This window comes from Phyllobates terribilis, unplaced genomic scaffold (genome assembly GCF_046119375.1).
Source record: "Phyllobates terribilis strain yellow unplaced genomic scaffold, ASM4611937v1 Scaffold_2__4_contigs__length_985480577, whole genome shotgun sequence".
Classification (NCBI taxonomy): domain Eukaryota; kingdom Metazoa; phylum Chordata; class Amphibia; order Anura; family Dendrobatidae; genus Phyllobates; species Phyllobates terribilis.
In genome coordinates, this window is record NW_027362762.1 from 617,052,759 (window position 1) to 617,066,723 (window position 13,965).

General features: G+C 46.4%; 1 protein-coding gene across 8 annotated transcripts in view; it reads right to left on the minus strand.

Annotated features, from left to right (window-relative positions):
* ZC3H11A (zinc finger CCCH-type containing 11A) overlaps positions 1-13,965 on the minus strand; it is a 68,351-nt gene that overhangs the window by 19,159 nt on the left and 35,227 nt on the right. For all 8 annotated transcript variants that reach the window (XM_073666559.1, XM_073666557.1, XM_073666553.1 and 5 more), the window contains 5 exons: positions 8,707-8,772; positions 4,691-5,302; positions 3,307-3,362; positions 3,024-3,198; positions 2,397-2,554 (listed from right to left, as the gene is read on the minus strand). In XM_073666559.1, the coding sequence (XP_073522660.1) occupies positions 2,397-2,554; positions 3,024-3,198; positions 3,307-3,362; positions 4,691-5,302; positions 8,707-8,772 (1,067 nt within the window). The remainder of the gene's footprint in view (positions 1-2,396; positions 2,555-3,023; positions 3,199-3,306; positions 3,363-4,690; positions 5,303-8,706; positions 8,773-13,965) is intronic.

Consider the following 13,965-nt stretch of genomic DNA (forward strand, 5'->3'; position numbering starts at 1 on the left):
CTGTAAACTTTTATATTTTTCCCCAGATAGTTGTGTTAAGGATTATTTTTTTGTAGGACAAGCGGAAATTTTCGCTGGTGCAATTTTTAGGCACTTACGAGGGTCTTTCATTAAAGATTTCCCCTGACCCACTTCTATTTATCATAGGACGCTGAAACTTCACATGTGTTATATGTCATGTCTCTATAGGTTACGTGCCAGTTTGCACTCAGAACTGATAACGGTCTTGATTTTACAGGTGCTGAAGTGGTGTGAGGTTTGATAATGGACACCGTGGAATACAGAGCAGTCATCAAGTTCCTTTACTTGAAAGGCAGAACACCAGAGGAGACGTTCGATGAGATGAAAGATTTATGGTGATGATTCCCCATCATATGATGTAGTCAAGAACTGGCATCATCAATTGAAATGTGGTCGGACTTCGGTGCAAACAGCTCTAATTCCAGGGCGACCCCACTCAGCTATTGATGAACACACCATCCAGCAAGTGGAGGTCGCCATTTTGGAAAATCGCCGCTTAACCATTCTACACCTAGCCCAAAATGTCATGATTAGTGTGGGGTCTGTGGAAAAAATCATCCAAGACCATTTTCACATGCATAAGGTATCCGCTCGCTGGGTTCCCCGGCTGCTCACACTTTTCCAGAAGCAGGAAAGAGTCGAATGCTCTCAGGCTCTATTGACGATGTGCCATGGAAACCAGGAGGACTTTTACAATAGACTGATCACACAAGATGAAAGCTGGGTCCATCACTATGATCCTGAGACTTAAGTCCAGTCGATGCAATGGAAGCATGACTCACCGCCTCCAAAGAACGCAAGTGCCCAACCCTAGGCAGGCAAGGTCATGCTCACAGTATTTTGGGACCAGCACGGAGTAGTATTGATGAATATCCTAGGAAAGGGTACCATGATCACTGATGCATACTATGTTTCACTGCTGCGGAAATTGCGGAAGGCCATCAAAACCAAGAGACATGGTCCACCTTCTGCAAGACAATGCACCAGATCACAACTCACATGTTGCCTAAATGGAAGCATGCTCCTGTGGCTTTGAAATTCTACCGCATCCCACTTATTCACCTGACCTCGCACCATCGGACTTCCACCTCTTTCCAAAGATGAAGGTATTTTTGAAGGGCAAGCATTTTCCAGATGATGAGACGCTGATTTCTCAAGTCACAACTTGGCTTTTTGAGCAACCTGTCAACTTCTACAAGCGAGATGTTTACAGTTGCTTAAAGAGATTGGAGAAGTGTGTCCCCCTAAGTGGCACCTATGTAGAGAAGGACTAATAACTGTGCCAAGTTTCACTGCTCTCAGTCCACAGGAAGTGGGTCAGGGGAAGTCTTTAATGAACGCCCCTCGTACAACTTTTTAATCGCTTTTTATTTTATGTATGTGAAGATGGATGAGCAAACACTGACAAATCTAGTATTGTTTTCAACTTTTTCTCTCATGTCATTCACAGCACAGGATAAATTATATACTTTCATAGTACAGGTCGATTTTTTTTATTTTTTTTTCATTAATACATTTTGTGCAATCATAATTTAATGAAAATATATATAATTTTTTTGTGTCATGTTCTGAGAGCTCTAACTCTACTTTTTTCCTTTACAGAACAGTATGAGGACTTGTTTTTCTTTTTTGAGTAAGGGAGCTTTATTTTTTGGTACCATTTTGGAATCTGTACAACTTTTTGATTACTGTTTATTTAATAATTTGTTAGGCAGGATGAAGAAAAACAGTACTTCTAGCATTGTTTCCTCCCTCACCACCCCTCAAACCAATTTTTATTGCACACTTTACCGTGCAGGATATTATGGATGTGGTAATACGAATTATATGACTTTAAAAGGGAACCTGTCACCTGAAAAACGCTATTAACCTACAGACATGGGTCTGTTGTGAACCTGCCTGGCACCAGCACTTAGACCCACGATGCCTGGAGGAAATTAACTTTATTCCAGCCACAGGGGTAGTGGCAGTTCAGTCACCGCTGATGATCAAATGATCGCAAAAGTAATACACTGAACTCTTGACATGTGCGTATAAAGGATATACATAGCTCTAAGGGGTTAAGCAGATTAGATAAATGTTGGTTGAACTCACAAGGTGTCTATCAGGGGTTGATGCCGACAGCCATCATTAGATGCACTGTAGTGTACTGTGCAAAAGTACAAGTGATAAGTAAACTCTACCCGGTAGAGTAGACCAGAGCCAAGGCAATGTTAGCTGTGGCAGAGGCAGAAGAAGGCACATAATGGCTTCTGACTGATCACGGATGTACAGCAGATTAACAAGCGGCAGCACTGCTCATACACCATGTTCCTGCAATGGTCCTACTGTTCTCTCAGCTTGTGAAGTGTTCATAATGAAATAATGTTACTTACCATTCCTGGTGGTTTCTCGACTTCACTGCATGTTAGAGCAGAGCTCATTGGTTTAACTTCAGCAACCATAGTTCTTTCTTGTGCTTTCTGCTTCGTGGCAACTTTGACAGGTAATGTACTTTTCACCACACATGGCTCAACATTCAGTTTTGGTTTCTCTGTAAGAAGGAACACATTAAATGTCGCTAACAATGAATCTAAAACCAGTAAAGACTTGTAGCAAAAGGAGAATATATACAGAAAGGATGGGTTTTATTGGAATTCAGAGTACAACGTCCATTTGTTAAAAGACATCATTCATGGGATCAATGGTGCTCCCAGAAGTTACACCACAACACATGAACATTTAAGGCATAGCCCATGTAAATGCCACATGTTCCTCAGAGGGACAACCACGGTTTCCAAGCATGAAAGTTAGCATAGTAGTTTTCTAACTAGTTACCATCCCCAGGATGTACAAGTTACACGTGTGGTGGAAATTATACTGTTGACAATGTATAGTACTTATGAAGCGTATCCAGACTGAATACTCCGTAACTGCCTAACAAATGTCACTATAAAACCAATTATTTTATATCTGGGCACTGCTGTTGATTCACCATTATCAGAATTCACTCAAACACATACCTCTCTTTTCAAGTGTTAGCGGCGTTGGCTTAAACACTTCTGTATCACTTCCATATTTCAGTGCTGAAACTTGAGAGTCTGCATTTAATGTGCTACCCTCCATTTTGGTGGCGAGATTTTTTTTTATTTCTTTTCGACTGGACATTTTGACGGAAGATCTGACTGTCACTGATGTCTGTATGGAGAAAAGCACAGTCAATACATGGGACGATGTGTCTCATTATCCTTATCTATAAGAATCGGAATAGAAACATCAGACTTTGTGGCACAATATCTTACTTACCTCTTCAGCAGGGGCTGGCTTGTCAGGTGATTGGTCCATTTTTCCATCTGTCCTCCCTGTTTTTAAACATACACAATATTGGGAATCATGTTAGATACATAGTATAAAAAGCTTAAAATCACACATGTAATTCAGATATTTGCTGTATTGAGAAAATTCACAGCTACAGGTGATTGTTGTGGTAAGTAGAGCAGACATTTTCTGGAAATCTGGTTTGCCATTAGATATATTCTAATATATCAGTGTAGCTTTCTATGAAAGTGTAATAATGTGGATGAGGAAGGAAAATTAGTCTTGCTTGGGCTAGGAACTGATGTGAGTTGTTACATTTTCTGTGCAGACCCTTCCTGATATACACGGAGGGGAAAAAACTAAATGGAAAAGAGGAATTGAGTACAAAATGTTATAGCGCAGAGGGCTTAGAAACAACTGCAGCTTCTCTAAATGTGGCTCCTCCGCACCCAGCTCAGCGCATTGCTGCCTTGTGCCACTATGGTTTCTGGGGTACGATTCCAACCAAGGACCTGCATGAAATTATGGATTCTCCTCTTAAGCGGTCCATAAGAATTGGCCACAGTGGTCAAATCAATCACGTTGGTTCATTAGAACATTAACATGTCAGACTAAACTAGGAAATCAGATTTTTTTTTTGTCCGGTGAAAACAAGTAGCCTCCTATGCACAGGATAGGTGATAACTTCTAGATTGGTGGGGGTCTGACTGCTGAGACCCCCACTGAACAGAAATGTGGAACTTTTATCCCCTTTAGAATGGAGTGGCAATGCACGTGTGACCAGCACTACAGCCATTCACTTTAGGGGTGCCAAGCACTGTGCTCAGCTTTTTTCCGCACGTTCATAAAAAATTAATAGAGCGGCAGATGATCGATATAAATTCCCTAAACTACTGATTGGTGCAAGCCGCAGTGGTGGGACGCCCATTAATAAGTTAGTGATAAAAGGGTTGTCCTGTATAAACAAGTTAACTACTTCCCGAGTGTGGGTATATGGAGAGGGCTACAGAGCCGAGCATGCACAATTTCTGGCAGATGCCAGCTGTGTTACGTACCTACATATGTAGGTATGCGTTACATATGTCTCTTGGAAGAAAAGAAGCAAAAAAAAAACCCCCACAAAAGCAACAATAGGAAAAATTGCTTTGTCATGAAGGGGTTAATGTTTTCCCACATTTTGACCACAGAATTGGGAGCTAGGAATTACTTAGAGTAATCAAAGCACAGAATTAAAACATGAATAAGAGTAAAGCAGAGGCTAATAAGAACCAAGCTTGGCAGATATCTTTGCCCTGCTGCCAAGTGTGTGAGATCCAAAGAGGTCAGAGGCTGAAGGCCATGGTATTCACACCTTCCCGAGGATCTTATTTACCTGGGAGATTGGAGAGCCGGAGGATCTTTCTGTGGTTTGCAGATGCTGGTGGCTGAGATGCAGACTCCACATTCTTGGATTTTGCGGTTTGTTGGAGACGGAGAGCTTTCTCTTGCCTGATCTCTTCCAATGTTTTGACTCTAACTTTTTCTATTGACTGCAAACTCACAGAAAGAGGTTTTGTAGTACCAGAATTTCGGGAAATATTGTCATTTGCCCAATTAATCTTTCTTTCACCCTGGACTTTCCAATTAAAACCAGTCTGTTTTTGTGTGGCTTCAGGTGGGACCACGCAATGTTGTGCTGTACTTCCATCAGTGTTTTGCTCTAGAGCTTTTTCTGCCTTACTGTCTTTTTCATCTTTTGGGGTCTCACATTTCTGTACCCCATCTTTCACTTGTCTTAGTCTCTTTTCTGCCTGAATTTCACTTAGTGATTTGATATAAATTGCTGTTTGAGGCTTGGAGGAATGCTTGCTCTTAACAAGGACTTGGTCTTCTTTTTGAGAAGTTAGACTTGAGACATCCTGATCCAGCCTTTGATTGGCTTTTTCCTGACGGATTTCTTGAAGAGTCTTAATACGGAAGTCAGTCCCTGTATTAGCATCGATTTCTGCAAACAAAAAATAACAAAGAAACGTCAAATAGGGACATGGAATCTAGTTTAATAACAAACGCTCTACATTGTTGCCACTACATGGCCCTGAGACATACCCAGCATGTCGTAAAGGATGCTACTGCACTGCAGCCTGGCACCAGAAGTTTGCTACATCATTACCTGCAGTTTGTTTTATTATAGTAGTTTTGACTTGAGTAAAATAATGTAGTGATCTCCTCTACAGCAAGGTTGTCTGATGAAACAATGGAAGGCATTGGCAGTAGGCAAAGGAGCCTTCTCTTCCATAAGGATGAACAGGCACAACCACGGTAAATGCTATAATGTGCCACAGGCTTATATAGCAAGACTCCATGTAAATAGCTACACAACACAGCCGTGCACACTAAGACGCTCAAGTCATAGACTTTATTGGATACAAAAACTCATAAGAGATTGAAAAAAAATAGCACACACATTGAAAAACACTTAGGGCCCAGTTCATCAAAGCTTTTATGCCATCATTTTGTTGTAAAAAGCTTTGAAAAGTTGCTTCATTTTGTGAAACTCAAGATTGCACTAAAATGTTGTGACTTGTGATGCTCTCATGCCATTTTCCCCCAGTTCTGACAGAGTTGGGGAGTTTGGGCGTATTGATCGCTGCTCGTCAAATAAAAAGGTGAGCGAAGGCGTTTGCTACGTCACAAATCTTACTCCAGCAGGGACTGGAGTAGGATTTGTGGTGTGTCACACACCAAGATGTATACCACTTGTCCAATGCTCCTGATTCAAGAGGTGTATGCCTCTTCATGTATCAGGAGTATCTAGACTCTTAGAATATACAAACCAGCAGAAGAAAAACAAAATAAGACTGGTCACCCTGAGAAGTGAGTGCCCTAGTCATCCCCCAACCTATGGATAGTCTAATGAAATCCCACAGAATAAAGGTGAGAAGTCTTCTCTTAAACAAGTTTGGTCAGTTTGTTAGAGTTGGTGACCTGTAAGAAACCTGCTATAAGTATATATTTGCACCTGCACAAATCTATGGAAGTACTATGTAGTTCACTTTTGCAGCATGAACATACCCGATACATAAGTATAAAGCATCCCATAATGTATCTACATATGACAGTAGATACAGAAGATCTGGTGTAGTGACATAAAATCACCGAGTATACAGGTAACTTGAATCTCAGCATTTACTCACTCAGGGCTTGTAACAACCATTTTCTGGAAATGATTGCTTTCCCTAAAACAAAATTTGGTTAAAGGATTACATACAGACCTTGTTCTAGTTCAGACAGGCTATTGGTGTTCAATTGGCGGGGTGTTTTTTTTAATTTTCATGGTTTATACGCCAAGTCCTGTACCCTGCTTACTCCCAGAGTCGCATAGCAATGAAGAGAGGAGGCGAGCATGCTGGACCGCCACTCCATTTATACAGGTCTTTGCACAGCCCACTCTTGGGACTGCTGTGCAGATAACAGGGTTTCACAAGATTGAAATTAAGTCCCAGAAAACCAAATTAAATGTATTATACGGGACTTAAAGGGGTTTTCCCACAATCAAAAAGTTAATTTTAATCAATGGCTTTGTCTGACCGTGTATGGATCATGGTCTGATCATACCACAGATCCTGGGCACAGGGGGAAGTATAAAAGTATAGACATTACAGCCGGGGATCACAGCTGATTCTTTTTGTGAGGTAAAACATTTCCCTGCCTGTTTTTAAACAATGTTTTACCTCACAAAAAAAAATCAGCTGTGATCCTGTGCTGTAATGTCTATACTTTTATACTTCCTCCCCTGCCCAGGAGATGTGGTATGATCAGACCATGTCCGTACACTGTCAGACACAGCCAATTATTAAAATTAACTTTTGTTTGTAGGAAAACCCCTTTAAGCTCTATTTCAGATTGGTGAGGGTCTGACAACCAACACTCCCCATCGATCTGCTGACACCTGGTGCTGCCGCCATTCTTTTTTAACTCATTTCATTGAAGATTATACAATATAATACGGTTACATCATAAAACAAAAGAACAAGCAACATTTCTCATTGCTCATTAATACGGTCTGGCAAATTTAACCATGCCCATAACATACCAAGGGTCTAATATATTAACCAAAAGCATAAAACACCCACGTCCAGCACCAAATATCACATACTTTAACCCCTTCTCCACCTTGCGATTTTCCGTTTTTTGTTTTTTTTTCCTGTTGATTTTTCCTTCCCTTCCTCCAAAAGCCCTAACTTTTTTTTCCATTAATATAGCCGTATGAGGGCTTTTTTTTGCAAGACAAGTTGTATTGTACTTTTGATTAACAGCATTCATCTTAATATGTGATGCACTGGAAAGTGGGAAAAAAAATTTCAAGTGCGTTGAAGTTGCAAAAAACTTTCTTATTTACCACGCTCTCTACATGGAAATACTGTTTGGATTTAAAGTTTTTTAAGTGGTGAAATAACGTAGTAAATTTGTAAGAAAAAAAGATTTCATCCGTTTCGCCATTTGCCGAGACCCGTGACATTTTTATTTTTTGGGATATTGGGCTGTGTGAGGCTTATTTTTTGACCATTTTGGGTATCGGTATGTTTTAGTCACCTCTCATTGCACTTTATAGGAATGTTGCAGAGGCAAAAAAAAAAGGTAATTCTGGCATTTTGATTTTTTTTGGGTTATGCTGTTCACTGATCAGATTAATTTATTTTAGATTTTGATAGATCGGACATGTCTGAACGCAGCGATACCAAATGTGTATTTAATGGCTTTATTTTTAATGGGGCAAAATGGGGGGGGTGATTTAAAGGTCATTTTCAAAACTTTTTCACTTTTAAATTGTATTTAAATAGTCCCCTTAGAGGACTTAAACCTGTGATTTTCCGATCACCTGTGCGATACATAGCAGTGCATCAGCATATGTATAGCTGAAATTCCGATCTCCTATGAACATAGAACATAGTCCGGCGTTCACAGGAGGATCGTAATGACAGGCACGGGGGTCTTCGATGAGGATAGCTATGACCGCTTTCCAAAAGTCTGCAATTGGAGGGGCTGTCGCCATTCTTGGGTGCTACAGTTCAGCTCATATTGAAGTAAATGAGAGCTGAGCTGGAGTATCTACGACAGCATATGGAGTATACAGAGCATGGTGCTGTGGAGTTCTGGCTTTGTACACACCATTTACTTTGGTGGCCATTACATAAGCTATCAGCTCATGTGCCAGATATCAGACACCTACAAAGTCTAAATTTGATGACCGATCCTAAAAATAGGTGAACAATATCTCAGTCTTGGACAATCCCTTTAAGATATACAGCAATAGCTCATAATCTCTAAAACTACGTAAGATGACCTTTTAGTCTGAAAGAGAAACAAATACAAAAAACACAAACTTAATTTTGGAATTTAATTTGTTACCCGTTTCTTTTTTGCTTTGTTCTGTTGGTAAACCAAGTCGATCCCTCAAAGGTCTGGAAATTTGTACTGAAAAACAAAGATTTCATAGTTATCAGTTGTTCATCGGGTGTTAAAGGAAACCTGTCAGCATGTTTTACATATAAAAGGTAGGGGAATTCCTGTATTGGTGCTTGTCCTCCAATAAAAATTATATCTTTTTTTGCAGAGATTTGATATACCTATTGTGATGAACCTGTAGCCGCCATCTTGGTAATGATAAATCATATCCAGGGATGGCCACACTTCAGCAGCCCCCACCCTTGGGACCTTCTGTTAAAACGTCAACTAGATAGTTTCCCCCCATCCAGGCTCCTGTAAGATAAGAAGCCTACTTAACACTTGAATGCTAGGAGCTTCAAAGACTTCGAGAGGAAACACAGCCAGCAGGGGGGGGTGCTTCGTCTATCTGTACCTGACCATTTGTCCCATAGGACTAGTTTCTTTGTCTGTCACAAGCATGGAGGCATAAGATATAGAAACATGAATAGTACACGCATGTTGCGTGGGATGGGCCAATAAAAAAATATCACGGCGTCCCGGAGCCATTGCGCACACAAGCCTCCGCGGTAGACGTTTGTACGTGCTCTGGAAGCCAAGATATAGCGCGGAGCCATTCCTGAGGACCGTATGGTATCATAATTGATATCAAAAGGTCGGTTACGGCGGCCCGAATCCATGGGAACCCCTGGGGGTATCATGAGACCATCCCAGAAGAAGTTATTGGGTTCCATAGAATTTGGGCTTCTGATCGAAGTTAGACCTGAGGGTGGAGACTGAGTCAGCTGACCTCACCAGCAGTGGGCGGGACAGGGCAGGTAAGATAGCAGGACAGACAAGAGACAAGTCAGTCTTGACCCAAGAGTGGTGTGCTGAACATCTGAGCACCAGCTGAGGCCACCAAGGGGAGGAGCAGTTTGACCATGCGGTGGTAGGCCTCAGCCTGTAACAAAGAACCGTGCCTGCGATCGCAGAATCCTCTCCCTGCGTCACAAGAAAATCAAGAAACCGGTAACTGATATGCTGTGGTGATTCTGTGTGTTGTATTCCATTGTTGTATAGTTTAGCCTGACCTTATACCTGTGTATATTTAGTTGTATATCGTGTATCTAGTGTATTATTATAATCAATTACCTCAAGTAATTGTGGGCCTGCCTTTTATTCTGCATAACGAACGCACGTCCGTGTGAGCTCGGCTCAAGCCAAAAACGCTACCCAGGGTTGGTTCCTGACCCGATATAGGCCCATTCACGGACTGGGCGTATATCTAAAATAGGGACTGGTGGCAGCATACCAACTGGGGATTGGGGAAGGCTGGTAGTGACGGTCGGAGGTTCAGATATATATATTCCTGGCGCGGCCAAGGAAGATATATATACCGCCCTCACTACAGAGGGCCCCGATACCCAGTAGGTTACAGGACAGTCTCCCTGGCGACCGCTTATCCTAGGTGCAGTTCCTTGACTGACCTGAGGCTAAGAGGGCGCTAGCGAGTTGTGCTGTGTAGTGACGTTACGGTTTAGTGACGTTGAAGGGATAACACACTACCGTGTTCCCTGCGCTGGTTGCAGCTTCCTGGCACTACTTTCTCTAGGTGCAGTACCTTGACTGACCTGAGAGGTAAGGGGGCGCCAGAGAGCTGCACCCACCGGCCGGCTTTCATCACATTGGTGGCAGAGCGGTGGGATTGCAGAATAATAGTGTTGTGGGACCCCTACTCCCAGGCACTAAAGACTGCCAGTGGTAACTTCCACTGCTGGAGTCTTAAGGTCAGCCCAACATTAGACGGTCAGGCTAAAAGTATAACAAGGTGTGTGCAAACTCAGGGTTGCAGCGGTGTCGGTTACCAAGATGGCAGACGGCACCAGGAGCAAGACCCTGCAGGAGGCTAATGCTACGGTCCGTGTGGCAGGAGGGGAGGACATTGTTACTCATGGCGAGGAGGAGTCCAGCCCGGGCACCTCAGGGAGCCAGTCCCCAGTATACGGTCCCGCAGTGGGCTGCCCACCACCTACCCAGCCCAGCCTGTCCAGATCACAAGCCCTTTTACAAGCGGCTATGGCAAGTCTCCAGTCTCATGGCGATGCCGTCTACAAAACCCTCCTGGCAGCATCAGAGAAGGCAGCGGAGGAGGAGCGTGCAGAGCGGGCTGCGGAGCGGGCTGCGGAGCGGGCTGCGGAGCGTGAAGCTGCAGAGCGCCGGGAGGTTGCGGAGCGTGCAGAGCGAGCTGCAGAGCGCCAGCACCAACTGGACCTGGCCCAGCGGGGGCTTCCGCTAGAGCAACCAACCCATCAGGAGACCAAGTCGTCCAAAGTCCGAGCTGAGGACTTCCCTCTACTGGAGAAGGATGGGGACCTGGACTCCTTTCTGGTGGCATTTGAACGGACCTGTCTTCAGCACCATCTGGCCCGGGATCAGTGGGCCAGATACCTGACCCCCCGTTTGAGGGGTAAGTCCCTGGATGCCTTGGGGGACTTACCTGCCGGGGAGGTACAGAACTACGACTGCATCAAGCGGGCCCTGATCCGGCAGTACAACCTCACTCCCGAGTCGTACCGCCAGAAGTTCCGGAGCCTGCTGCGTGGCCCCAAGGACACCTGGACCGATCATATGCGGGCGCTGTTGAGAGCCGCAGAGCACTGGACCTCGGGTCTAGCGCTTACTACCCGCCAGGAGGTCCAGGAACTGTTCGTCACGGAGCAGTTCTTGTGGAACTGCCCAGAGGACCTCCGACAGTTCCTCCGTGACCGAAAACCAACAGGGGCTTCTGCTACAGCCGCCCTGGCAGACGAGTATGCCAATAACAGGGCGCCTGAGCTGAAGAAGTCTGCCAGCAGCACCTGGAGAGGGGGTAAGCCCAGTCATGCCCCTGTTTCCCCGGCCCCTAGAACACAAGGGGTGTATCCCCCTGTTGCCCTCTCCAGGCAAGGACCAGACGTAAGACGTTGTCATCTATGCAACAAACCAGGACACTTTAGGGCTGAGTGTCCCCAGCGCCAAAAGACCCCATCCCAGTCCCAGAGAGCGCCCAATGTTTTGTGTGTGGGAGGGGGTGGTGGTAGGTCCCTGGACAACATCCAACCCGTCACCATAGGCCGTTCTGCGGTCATGGGACTGCGGGACACGGGCGCTGAACGAACACTGGTACGGCCTGAGGTGGTGTCCCCCCAGGACTTGGTACCAGGAAAGACTCTTTCCGTCTCCGGGGTTGGAGGCGTGGAGCCGGCACTTCCCGTTGCCATGGTGTATTTGGACTGGGGTGCCGGAAGGGGGATGCGGGAGGTGGGAGTAACGCCAAATATTCCCGCAAATGTTTTATTAGGGACCGACTTGGGGCGTCTAGTATCGCAGTATGTACCCTCTGAACCCCCAAGTTCGGCCCCCCAAGAGTGTATTGATTTGTCTGCTGCTAATGCCAACCATGTTGTATGTAGTGTGTGTCCTGCTGAGGAGGAGGGAGTGAAACCTGAGGGTAACACCTGCACAGACACAACACAAACAGGGTTAGTGAAAGCAGGTGGGGAGTGTGGGGATGCCCGCAGAGGTGCTCAGCCGGCGTGCCGTGACCTCTTGTCCTCCGGTGAGGGAGGGGGCGGGCAGGATTCTGTAGAGGGAAGCTCAGGGATGGAGAGGGGGGCAGCTACCGGCAGTGTAGGGCTCCCAGGGGTATCCAGGCTGCTGAGTATAGGCCCACTGCAGGGGGAGGAACAGGCCATGGGAGGTGGGGGTGTCCCAAGAGAGGAGCCACCAGGTAAGACCCCAGGGCAGGAGTTCCCCACATCCGAGATGTCCAAAGGCCTAGGAAGCCTGCCTGATCGGGCGGCTTGGTCAGAAACAGAGGGGAAGCAGGCACTACCCACGGTCACAGCGGTCATAGCCGCTGTCACCAGGAGTGGGAGCGCCGGAGCCCAAGGAGCCTTGCAGAGGTCCGACGGCTTCCCCACTTCTGACCAAGTGTCTGCCGGGTCAGACAGCGGCCAGGTGACATGCCCGGAGGGGCTGACGGAGGATGTGGCAGTTTCGTCGATTCTGGCCACATCAAGTCAGGAGTTTCAGGCTGCGTTGGAAGCAGACGACAGCCTGAAAGCTCTCAAGGAACAGGCGGCACAGCCTCCCATGGAGTCAGACTGCGAGCGTGTGGTCTGGGACCAGGGACGGCTGTACCGGGTAACGGTCCAGCAGGGTTCACCGGAGGCGTGGCCCAGGGACCGACAGTTAGTGGTACCCTATCCGTTCAGGGCGGAATTGTTGCGGATCGCACACGAGATTCCGATGGCCGGACACCTAGGGATCGCTAAAACCAAGGCCAGGATAGCTCAGCATTTCTACTGGCCTGGGATGGGAGCCGCGGTGGGTGCCTACTGCCGTTCGTGTGACACCTGTCAGAGGGTGGGGAAGGCGGGGCCGCGCCCCAAAGCCCCACTGGTAACTCTGCCAATCATCGAAGAGCCTTTCTCGAGGGTCGCTGTGGATCTTATTGGACCTCTGTCCACTCCCAGCCACTCCGGGAAATGCTTCATACTCACGGTAGTGGACTATGCCACCCGGTACCCGGAAGCGGTAGCTTTGTCGTCCATTCGGGCCGACAAGGTGGCTACCGCCTTACTGGAGATCTTCTCCAGAGTGGGTTTCCCCCAAGAAATGCTCACCGACCGAGGGACCCAGTTCATGTCGCGGCTGATGGAGTCCCTCTGTAAGCAAATGCAGGTGCAACATCTGGTGGCCAGCCCGTATCACCCACAGACTAATGGCCTGTGTGAGCGGTTCAATGGCACCTTAAAGCAGATGCTTAAGATGTTGGTCGACTCCCACGGGAGAGACTGGGAGCGTTACCTCCCACACCTCCTATTTGCTTACCGGGAGGTTCCGCAGGCCTCAACGGGGTTCTCCCCCTTTGAGCTCCTGTACGGGCGACGGGTACGGGGCCCCCTGGCTCTGGTGAAGGAAGCATGGGAAGGGGATTTGGCCACCCCCGAGGTGTCGGTCATCGAGTATGTCGTGCGCCACCGGGACAGGATGATGGCCTTGGCAAAGCTGGTGCAGGACAATATGGCCCAGGCCCAGGCCGACCAGAAGCGGTGGTACGACCAGAATGCTTGTGAGAGGACCTACCAGGTGGGTCAAAAGGTGTGGGTACTGGTCCCCGTACCACAGAACAAGCTTCAGGCAGCCTGGGAAGGTCCCTACTTCGTGCACCAGAAACTCAATGCCGTCACCTATCTG